At 42.1% G+C, this 12,278-nt stretch overlaps 1 protein-coding gene across 2 annotated transcripts in view; it reads left to right on the top strand.

The window, feature by feature from the left end:
- Positions 1-12,278, top strand: part of WDR49 (WD repeat domain 49) — a 198,530-nt gene that overhangs the window by 159,943 nt on the left and 26,309 nt on the right. For both annotated transcript variants that reach the window (XM_089675462.1, XM_089675463.1), the window contains one exon: positions 2,444-2,641. In XM_089675462.1, coding sequence (XP_089531588.1) covers positions 2,444-2,641 — 198 coding nt within the window. The remainder of the gene's footprint in view (positions 1-2,443; positions 2,642-12,278) is intronic.

Here is a 12,278-nt window from a genome sequence, read left to right as displayed (position 1 = left end):
TTTTTTCCATGGTAAAGTGCCCCTGCCCTCACACACACACACAATAATCCTATATGCAGCATTTCCTAGTATTTTCTTCCATGGTAAAGTGCCCCCCATATTCTACTGTACATGCAGCATTCCCCTGTATTTTTTCCATGGTTAAGTGCCCCCCCCAACCAACACACATAAGTCCTACATGCAGCATTTCCCAGTATTTTCTTTCAAGGTAAAGTGCCACCTACATATCTTACAACTACATGCAGCATTTCCCAGTATTTTTTTCCATGGTAAAGTGCCCCCCCCACAAACACATATACTACATGCAGCATTTCCCAGTATTTTTTTCCATGGTAAAGTGCCCCCCCCACACACACACACACATATCCTACATGCAGCATTTCCCAGTATTTTTTCCATGGTATAGTGCCCCCCTTCCCCCCACACACATATCCTACATACATTTCCCAGTATTTATTTCCAATGTTAAAGTGCCCCCCTTACTTATCCTACATGCATTTCCCAGTATTTCTTCCATGATAAAGTTCCTCCATTGGTTAATATTTGGTCCCAGCTTTGCAGAGACATCAATATTTTATATTTTGGGGCTGTAAGAAACACTGGGAGATAAGCGAACGGGGAGAACAGACAATAAAGTCCTAACAGAAGCACACATTATTTCCAGCTCCATCCAAAACTAAAATGGAAAAAAATGGTATGGCTGTTAATGGCGCATAGAATACACATCAGTATTTTGTACTACTATTTATTTTTCTTGGATTGTAACAAATCAGGTAAACGTGGCTGACTCTAATATTGTCTACTGTGATGCTTTTTTTCACTGTTAAAAAGAAGATAAGCCATGGTACATCAAAGATCATTTCAGATTCTGCCCATGGACATTGGCATCTTTGATCAATTGTGGAGTGACAGCAAAATGGTTGAAGGGGCACATTTTTTTTTCTCAAAGCATGTTTTCTTAATCTTGTAGCCGCTGTACTCATTTTTGTGATCTATTCTGTAATGTTGTTGTGGCCTGAAAGACTATAAAACACTGGCTACATTGACTGATGTTCTGTTATGTAATGTTGGCTGACCTTGAAAGAAGCATTCTAAAAATGAACATGTACATTACTTCTTTATTGTTGTAATAAAAACCCTGAACCAATAGGCAGGGTAGTGGCTGCTCCGGCCAAATTATTTAATTATTTGTCCTTTTAGTATTTTTTTTACATTTATAGTTTTTATGCAACTTCTAAAATTTAACCCATATCAGATCAGATTTGAAATTAATTCCATTTATTTCGTTTGGATGCTGGAGTACTACAAATGCAAGGACCTATTGTGTGTCTGTGTATGTTTGTGCAAGTTTGTATTCATCTGTAGACAGTGTAAATCATGGATCTCCAGAACTAAATAATATTTTGTTTTAGTTTTATCATAATTGAATTTATAAACATTAAAATTCATATTTATAATTTTTATTTATGTTTAAATTTTGTATATAAACAGCTGGACCGTGGCAGTGCAGGGTCAGTGGCCGTTTACAAACGGCTTCCCCGCCCCCTGCCTGTGCGCGCTCCCTGGACATAGTGGACACAGTGGAACACCGATTGCTGTACGGGAGCTCTCTGTGAGGTCCCGATCATGTGATCAGTGATTGGCCAATCAGTGATCACATGCAGAGTAGTAAGCAATGATGTCACTTCTGACATCATTGCTTACTACATGTGAAATCTGTGAATGATCACAGAGGTCATATGGTACAAGGCTATTCACAACAGCCTTGTACCATGTGGCAAGCTGTGACCAATCACAGCTCACACAGTAGTTCTCAATGGCTGCAAGAATGCAGCCAGAGAGAAGGAGAAATCATTGCTTTTACAGCCTTTATTGGTGTAAAAGCAATCAGTGTAAAAAAAAAAAAAAAAAAATCTTCATCACCCCCCACAAGTAGTACAGTGTCACTGTACTGCTAGGGTGACAGTATGTAAAAAAAAAAAAACAAATAATAATATATATAAAAAAAAAATAATAATTTGAGTTATTTTTTTTTTTTTTACTAAAGAGATGACGGAATCAATTTTGGCCAAGATTTATGATGAAATATTATTTATTTGCAAAATTTTATAAGAAAAACACTTTTTTTCAAAATATTTGGCCTTTTTCATTTAAAAAAAAATGCTAAAAAATTCATATGGGTACAGTGTTGCATGACCGCGCAATTGTCATTCAAAGTGTGATAGCACTGAAAGCTGAAAATTGGCCTGGACAGGAAGGGGGTGAAAGTGTCCGGACCTGAAGTGGTTAACAATCAGTCCAGTATAGTCTAAGTACTCTTGTGCTAATGATTGTTAAAATATATAAATATTAATTATTAAGGACTATACCCATTTTGACTTGAACATAGGTTTTTATTTTGTAGTCTAATCACTTGTATTCCATCCAATTCTGTATGTTACAGGACTACTGCACTGAATACAGCGAACACAAATGTGATGAACTTCCTTCCTTGGTTTCATCATTTCAGCCTCACAGTGACTGTGTCACACACATAGAAACTTGTACACACAGCCAGTGTCTCCTGATCATATCTTCATCCGCAGACTGCAGTATATGTGTCAGTGATTTGTATGGAAATCTACTTGGAGTGTTTGGGCAGGTAAACATTTCTTCTTTTTTTAAGAAGCGTTAAGGAGTATCTAAAGGCAAAACTTTTTTCATTTTGGATATAGTGGTGGTACAGGTCCCCTGTTAGGTGTGTAGGAGGGTACAGGGATGTATTTACCAGAAGGCAAACAAGGTGTTTGCCTTGGGTGGCATTTTTCAGGGGGGCAGTGCTGCCCCCCTAGAAGAAGGGACATTGGTTGTCCTGTGCGCCTTGTGCTCTGCCTTCAGCCGCTGGTTCATGTGTAGTGACATCCAGGGGTGGACTGACCATTTGGAAACTCGGGCACTGCCCAAGGGCCCGGGGTGAGTAGGGGGTCCCATGAGATGCCCCTGGTACCTTGTTCATAGGCTTTTTTGAGTTTGGACAAGGACACAGGGGCCCCATGATTCCCTATTGCCCAGGGGGCCCCATGAGTTGTCAGTCCGCCCCTGGTGACATCACACCAGTCACCAGGAGCGGATGGCACTGTGTATGTGGAGGCTCCAAGGGGCTCCAGGGGTGGGTGGAGTAAGGGAAGCCAGGGGAACAGCCGGGAGAGTGATGTAGGCAGCGCTGATGGAACAGAGGGCTGTCGGTGGGAATGAAGACATCTAAAAATGGTTTAATTCTGGAGAGCTGTTATGGTGAGTCTCTCTCTTTCTCTCCCAGGGTTGGGGGCACTGATTTTTTGTATTGCCTAGGGCATTAAAAAACCTATATACACCACTGGACAGGTGCAGTCTGTTTTCTCCACTGTGGGTGGTGTTCATCCTGAGTGGTACCACAGCCTGGAGAGGAAGTCGAGGGAAACATGGTTTCTCTATGGTTTTCTCGATCAATGGGGCAGCATTCCGGTTGGCTACTCTGCACCCTTGTGACCCTTGGTGGCCAACTTGGATCAGCAGGGTCTATACAAGTCCCTGCCCCTAGGTTGTGGCATGTTTTCTGACCAGTGGCTAGTGTAGAGAGAGATAGACCTCACTTGCTAGGGAAACTACTTAGAGGTAGGGAAAGATTCCTGGCAAGGAGGGACAGAATAGGGACTTTTTGTTCAGGAAGAAGCTATCCTGCTTGGGATCGGACTGGCCAGGCTGCATCCCCACCTCTGAACAGATGCTGTTGCCATCTCTCCTCAGCCACATCTTGTACCACACCGAACTGTGAGTTAGATTCTAAGCGGCGTCCTCCCACTAGGGTGTTTATACCAATGACATTCTGCTTAAAGGATAAGTTCACCTTTGTTCAACTTTTTTCTTTTCTAAATTCCAGCTTCCCCATGAACCAATATAGTATTAATGTACTTCTTGTGCAGAAATTCAAAAGCTTTCCATTTATTCTACCCACCTTTATCGGTCCAAATGCATGTATGAAAAAGCTTCTCCATTACTTCTGCTATACTTCCTGCAGAGACTTTAGGGTCATGACACAGGAAGGAGTTGACCAGCTGACCTCATTAGCACACACCCTGCATCATCTACCCTCCTAGACCAAACACGATTTCTTCTGCACTCTAGGACCCAGGCGGGTGGTAAATAGGTGGAACCAGAACTGGAAAACAGCGACCACCAGTGCATCAAAGGTTGTGCGGCTCCAAACAAGGCTGGGGAAGCCCGACCAACACTACAAAGCGAAATAAAAACGAGAAGCGCACAAACCTTGCGCATTACCTCAGTAAACAAAAATTTATTAATAAAAAAGGTACTCACAAACAGCGAATAAAATCAGGCATGTAAGTCCTCACAGGGACTTCAGAGATAGAGCTCTGATGAAGAAGGTTTGGCCTTCGAAACGCGCCAGCTGAACTGAGTGCTTACCCCCGCGATGGGACTCGCGCTGGCTCTCTATCTCTGAAGTCCCTGTGAGGACTTACATGCCTGATTTTATTCGCTGTTTGTGAGTACCTTTTTTATTAATAAATTTTTGTTTACTGAGGTAATGCGCAAGGTTTGTGCGCTTCTCATTTTTATTTTGCTTCATCTACCCTCCTACCTACCACCCACTTCCAGGCGCACAAATGAAATGAATAAATGAAATGCAATTAGTCAGTGATCACTGTTCTCACTACATACACATTTATCGATTTTTATTCTTCTGCCTTAACTTTCATCTTGCATAGATCGTTCATTTGGCAGTATGTGCTGAGGGATCCGATAACAGTCTATGTGGATAGAGCTGTAATATTGATAACAGGATACGTATGTTTTGGGTTCTGTAAATCTCACCATACACTATACAATCTGATTCTATAATCTCCTTTAGATCTACCATCAACTATGTAGTGCAAGGGCCTGCCTGACTGGATACAGAGTGATTGGATAGATGGTCTCCTCCTATTATATAGTTTTGGTAAATCTATAGGAGATAGTACTGATATTGTACAATCAGATTGTATAGTGTATGGCCACCTTTGTACACCTAAAATTAACTAGTTGTGCTTTCGGTGCCATTCATTGTCAATGGCATACCAAACACAGAAGCAAATACACTTTATTCCATGTGAAAAAAGGAATGGCAATTGCTGCAAAGTGCATAGTAAAAAACGCTCAAAACAGAACACACCAAAATGTCCCATGAGCTACGTGTATCGCATGCCATTGAAATCAATGGATGGTCCTATGCATGTCATGGGAAAAATGAGCCAAAAAACGTGCGCTCCCACTACTCTAGATGTGAATGGGGGCAAAGTGAAATTGGTTTGTTTACACAAGTACAGCGAAGCTCCATTCTCAGCTGTGTGTGTCTGGATGCATGCCACACTGCGCAGAAAATGTGCCTTTGCCTCGTGTTTCAGAAATGCGCTGCACAAAAATCAAAGCACCACGTTCCACTCCAAAAAAAATATCGTGGAGCTTCTTTGGGGTGATTGTTGCATGTAGGGCAGCCCATTTAAGTTGATGAGCTGCCCTATGCATGACAGCTGAAAATGCTCCAAAACACCCTCCCCCCCAAACAAAAAAAAAAGCATTTGGGGATGTGAGTTCCCGCTATGCAGAGATGTGAACGGGGCCTGACAGCTGAGTGTCTGTCCACTCCCTCCTATTTGTATAAAGATGGCCATACACTATGCAATCTGATTGTACAATCTCTGCACAATCTCTTTTAGATTTTCCAGAACTATGGAATAGTAGGACCCACCTATCTACCCATTCACTCTGTATCCAGTCAGGCAGGCCCTTGCACTACATAGTTGATGGTAGATCTAAGATTGTATAGTGTATGGGCAGCTTTACAGAACCCAGAACACAATTCTTCTGTTTTCAACACTACAGCTCTATCACATAGGCACATACTGCCAAATGAATAATCTATGCAAGAAAAAAGTAGAAAAAAAAGATTGACGCCTGTGTATTTAGTGAGAACAGTGATCACTGACTGATTGCATTTCATTTAATAGTCGTGTGCCTGGAAGTGGGTGGTAGGTAGGAGGGTAGATGATGCAGGTTGTGTGCTAATGATGTCAGCTGGTCAACTCCTTCCTGTGTCATGACCATAAAGTCTCTGCAGGAAGAAAGGCAGAAGTACTGGAGAAGCTTTTTTATATATCCATCTGGACAGTGTGATAAATGTGGGTAGAATAAATGGGAAGCTTTTGAATTTTTGCAAAAGAAGTACATTAATTGGTACATAAGGGAGCTTGAATTTAGAAAAAAAGGTGAACAATAGTGAATTTATTCTTTGAAGTGTTACTAAACCCACAACAGTAAAATCAGTCTGTATATGCAGTAAAGCATGCTTGTTATACTCACTGTGGGACTTAGGGGGTTAATCCTCTGCATTGTGTAAAAAAGCTGTTTGATCCTGTCTTCTCTGATCCTCCCCTTTTTCCATGTTCCCCATTTCATCTCCTGATAGAACACAGCCTCAGGGACACTCTGCACATTCTCAGTTTTGTCTGTACTAGTAGATAGTTATTTCTTTTTCTTGGGAGGATGCATGTAATCAGCACAGGGCCAATCAGCACTGTCCAGACAGAGGGTCAATTGCTATGCAACCTCATAGGGCAGTCAGAAGAGAATGAAAACTCTGTTGGGGATGCAACAGCATGTACTATATACAGTATTGTGTGTTAATATCACTTGACCAGTAGATGGCACTGTACACTAAGGTTACCAGTTGTGCATATCTGTAAAACTTGTTGGTTCTCTCTCTTCTTCTCTCTCTTTTTATAACCAAGATGTCTGCCGTTACAGTTTGCTGAAATGATTTGTATGTTTGCAACTTAAGCCACACAAGTAAACCAAGTTCTGCCTCATAACAAGCTACTAGTGTCTTCTCTAACTCATAACCAACAAACTCATCCTACAAGCTTTAACCAGTGCTCAGCTGGACACTGATAGAAGTCACAAGACTGCTCTAACTTCTGATAAGAAAAAGTATTTTGCAGGGTCCGGTGTTTAGTAACACTTGAAAGCATGCTTCAAGTTTACTGCAGCCTGACACTGTGTGTTCACTACAGCAGCACCACCTGCACCTCTTCACAGGTGTTTATTGCTTTCTTGATCACAGTCATGTCACTAGGACAGAAAGTGAGGAAATCCAAATTTTGTGTATTCACCGTAACATGAATAGGAGGGGTAACCTTCCAATTGAAACATTTGTAGGGAAACTACAAAAATGATTTGATAAAAAAAAGTATAAAATACCACAGAAGAGATCCATCTAACTATAGGCTAAGATAATGGAAGGTATTTAGTAGGTTAGCTTGTGGAAAATATATCTCCTGAGTGGAGTATATACAGTATTGCCCTATGCAGGGAGTGATGGATGGTCACTCTTGATGCATATTGGGTGTCCAGATGAGTCCTGAAGAAGTGCGTGCGCACGAAACGCGTCAGAGGGGAACTAGGACGCCGTTGACACTAAGCCGCCGGTGCCACGAGGAGGCCCGGCGGCCATCTTTAATACCAAGGGGTCAGTGTGTTCATCCATACCTGCCTATACCCTGTTTATTGTGCACCTATGTTTTTACAATAAAGCCTTACCTACTACACTATGAGTACTTCCCTGTGTCCCCTGTGAGGAGCTTCCTCAACTTTTACAGCCCCAAGGGATCTCCTTGTCAACTCCTGTGAAGGGGGAAGGCTTACTCTGATTGGTATCGTTCTGATCTGCTGGACCACTCTTTTACCACAAGAGGGCGTAGGATGTCTACCTTTTCCGGCTATTTATTTGACCAGATCTGAGTGGAGAAGGGGACTCTACAGGATACATATACACATGCGTATATTTTTACGCTATCTGGTTAGTGTAAATCTTTACCACTTGCACTAGGAAATACGGAGCACTTTTTTTCACTGGACTGTGTTTTATCATCACTTTTTTTCAAGCGCTGCATTTTATATATATGAATTGTGGGACTTTATATGTGTTTTCCTTTATGTTCAGCTGCTGCCACTATTGATGAGCGCTTACTGTATATTTTACCTTATACTTCTATATACAGTATGCTGTGACGTTTGGTGTTATCTAGTTCAAGTGTGGCACCCGCTAGCAAGTACAGTTCACGCCAAATATTTCCATTTAAGAAGTTATATAAAGGAAAGTTCACACAGAGTTCCATAAAGCATAATTCATGTTTTCCCATGCAGGGGGTCTTCAACCTTAACACAAAAACATGAACCTCCTGGCTCACTTTAGTAAAGAAGTAGTTACACAGCCTCCTGGCTCACTTTAGTAAAGAAGTAGTTACACAGCCTCCTGGCCTATGCATACCTCAGTACTGCTCAGACATTCTACTTTAGACCCTCGTCTGTCTCCCACAGACCATTTCTTGCCAACACTGTCCACATAGATAGCAGCCCCATTCTATTGCTCTGGTCCTCAAGTTTGGGTCTCTGTCTCAGACATGTACCCCTCGGGCCGCACCCTTGCACACCTGGACTCCTCAGGACAGTGGAGCCCAGAACAATGGCCATGTCACTATTAATAGCCCAGTACACACCTGACCAGTGATTGTGGTGGTGGTTCCAAAAACCTGGACCCAAGACTGGAGATTTCATCCCACCTGGATCGCTTTGAAATCTCCAGGCTCCAGGTCCCAAAAACTGACTTTCTAATCGGTGAAGAAACCGAAAAGTCAGTTACCTCGTAATCAAGCAAACCCCCTGGAGCCCCTTAACCTGCCTGGTTGAGGATTCTGAGTTCACATCACCCTGGTGGAACAGTGCACTGCTACAATACTATATACTGTATATATATATATATATATATATATATCAGAATAAATGAGTACACCCCTTTTGAAAAGTAAGATTTTAATCAATATCTCAATGAACATAACAACAAGTTCCAAAATTGTGAGTAAACTAAGTTTTATAGAGCATTAGTTTAGCTCATTACATGAAAGTAAGGTTAATAATATAACTAAGATTACAAAATCTTCAGTTTTACTAAAATTAGTTGATGCAAAAATGACTACACACCACAACAAAAACTACTACATCTAGTATTTTGTATGACCTCCATGATTTGTAAGGACAGCACCAAGTCTTCTAGGCATGCAATAAATACGTTGACAGCATATTGCAACATCAATCTTTTTCCATTCTTCAAGAACGACCTCTTTTAGAGCCTGGATGCTGGATGGATAGTAATGATGAATTTGTCTCTTCAGAATTCCCCATAGGTGTTCAATTGAGTTCAGATCAAAAGACATACTTAAATTACATTCCCCCTGTTCTTCTTCAGAAATGCAACAGTGGCCTTAAGTGTATGTTTTGCATCATTGTCATGTTGGAAAAATGCATGACAGCCAGGGGCACAGAGTGATGGTAGCATCTTCTTTTTCAATATAGAGCAGTACATCTGTGAATTCATGATACCATCAATGAAATGCAGCTCCCCGACACCAGCAGCACTCATGCAGCACCACAGGAGGACACTGCCACCAGCATATTTCACTGTAGGCACCATGCATTTTTCTTTGTACTCCTCACCTTTGCAACACTATACAGTATTGAAGCCATCAGTTCCAAAGACATTTATATTGGTCTCATCACTCCAGAGTACAGAGTCCCAGTAGTCTTCTTTTTTTTCAGCATGGGCCCTGGCAAATTCTAGGTGGGCTTTTTTGTGCATGTGCTTCCTTCGTGGATAACACCCATGCATGCCATAACTCTGCAGTGTATGCCACATTATGTCAAGGGAAACAATCACTAAGCTGTCTGCCTTTCCAGTCTATTGCCTGCAGGTCCATCTGTGCCTGCTCCCAGGCTTCTGCTCTCCAGCCTCTCACTTCATCTTCCACCCGAACTCTCCTGTTACCGAGCAGACTCTCTCACATTTAAGGGCTGCCCTGGCCCCATGCCTAGAATGCTGCTTGGGGAGTAGCCAGGATCCCTTAAGTTTGAAGGCCAGCCCCTCCTCATCCCTGCCCACTGCTTCTAGAATCTTTTCCAAGATCTCTAGAGCAGGGGGAAGTGTCAAGGAGCTGACCTGCAGAGCCTCCCAGCCGTGATCTAAAATAACCCTCTGTCTCAGCCCATTCAGCCTTCCTGGCTAAAAAAAAAAAATCCTACCTAGCTCCCCCTAGCTACCTAGAAGTGTGCTACATTCACCCACCGCTGAAAACAGCCATGTCCTCACTGGCTGGGGGACAAAACAAAAAGGTTCCTGAGCACAGGAACGGGGCATCTCATACAGAAAAAGGGAGGGGATAAGGGAATACAAAGAAGGGGAATAAAAGATCTACAAAATAAATATTTATAGAAAAATATACATATTCTGCAATATACATACTGTATGTATAGAGACATACTTATACATCCTGACCCTAGCTGACTACTGCTAGTAGCAGGCAACAAAAACAAATTTTATATATATATATATATATATATATATATATACTTTATATATACACACACACACTATATATACACACTATATTGCCGGAAGTATTGGGACACCCCTCCAAATCATTGGATTCAGGTGTTCTTATCACCTCCATGGCCACAGGTGTATAAAATCAAGCACCTAGGCATGCAGACTGCTTCTACAAACATTTGTGAAACAATGGGTCACTCTCAGGAGCTCACTGAATTCAAGCGTAATACTGTGATAGGTTGCCACCTGCGCAAGTCCATCTGTGAAATTTTCATGCTAGTAAATATTCCACGGTCAACTGTTAGTGGTATTATAGCAAACTGGAAGCATATGGGAACAACAACAACTCAGCCAGAAAGTGGTAGGCCATGTAAAATGACAGAGCGGGGTCAACGCATGCTGAAGCGCAGAAGTCTCCAACTGTTGGCAGAGTCAATAGCTAAGGACCTCCAAACTTCATGTGGCCTTTAGATAAGCACAACAACAGTGCATATAGATCTTTATGTAAGGGGTTTCCATGGCCGATCAGTTGCATCCAAGCCTTACATCACCAAGTGCAATGCAAAGCATCGGATGCAGTAGTGTAAAGCACGCTGCCACTGGACTCTAGAGCAGTGGAGATGTGTTCTATGGAGTGATGAATCACACTTCTCTGTCTTGCAATCCAATGGACGTGTCAGGGGTTGCCAGGAGAACAGTAGTTGCCTGACTGCATTGTGCCAAGTGTAAAGTTTAGTGGAGGGAGATTTTAGTGTGGGATTGTTTTTCAGGGGTTGGGCTTGGCCCCTTAGTTCCAGTGAAGGGAACTCTTAAAGCATCAGCATACCAAGACCATACCAATACAATTTCATGCTTCCAACTTGGTGGGAACCATTTGGGGATGGCCCCTTCCTGTTCCAACATGACTGCACACCAGTACACAAAGGAAGGTCCATAAACATATGGATGAGCTAGTTTGGGGTGAGGGAAATTGACTGGCCAACCTGATAGAACACCTTTGGGATGAATTAGAGCGGAGACTGCGAGCCAGGCCTTCTCATCTGACATCAGTGCCTGACCTCACAAATGGGCTTCTGGAAGAATGGTCAAACATTCCCATAGACACACTCCTAAACCTTGTGGACAGCCTTCCCAGAAGAGTTGAAGCTGTTATAGCTGGAAAGGGTGGGCTAACTCAATATTAAACCATATGGACAAACACTGGGATGCCAATAAAGTTCATGTATGTGTAAAGGCAGGCATCCCAATGCTTTTGGCAAGATAGTGTATATATAAATCCATAAATCAAAATCCACTGCAGCAAAGTAACATTTGTAGATAAACAGAAAATAGTAGAGGCACTCACGGGCCTTGACCAGGAGTATGTGTCGAAACGAGAGGAGTTTATTCAGTCTAATATTTTGGTGGATTTCTGTCCTTTTAGATTATCGTACTCCTGCTCAAGATGCATGAGTTAGAGAATACAGTATAACTGTTTGAGTGAGCAATTTACATTTTTAATCATTTATCTATCTACAGGGGTTAGACAAAAAATTAAAACACTACATAATTTACAGGTGTGAAAGTGATGACATGTCATGGAATTGATGTAACACTGAGACTGACATTGAACTCTGTAGTCACTTTTGCAGTTGTTTTCTTATTCTGGGTCAGAATCCTGCACAATGTCCTTTTGTCTCTTTCGGTCAGTTGACCATGCTTATGCTCATCAGAGGATGTCACCCCCACCTTTTGTGTAGCAGAAGGGAGCAGGAAACTTTCATTTCAGGGAGAAGATCAACTTTAATAAGGTACATAGAACAGTTTAGTCCACCCCCCTTATGGGAAT

Source organism: Staurois parvus, unplaced genomic scaffold (genome assembly GCF_062004578.1).
Source record: "Staurois parvus isolate SC_StPar_1 unplaced genomic scaffold, SC_StPar_1.0 ptg000155l, whole genome shotgun sequence".
NCBI lineage: Eukaryota > Metazoa > Chordata > Amphibia > Anura > Ranidae > Staurois > Staurois parvus.
The sequence above is the reverse complement of the archived record's forward strand: the minus strand, read 5'-3'. Positions and strand labels throughout refer to the sequence as shown.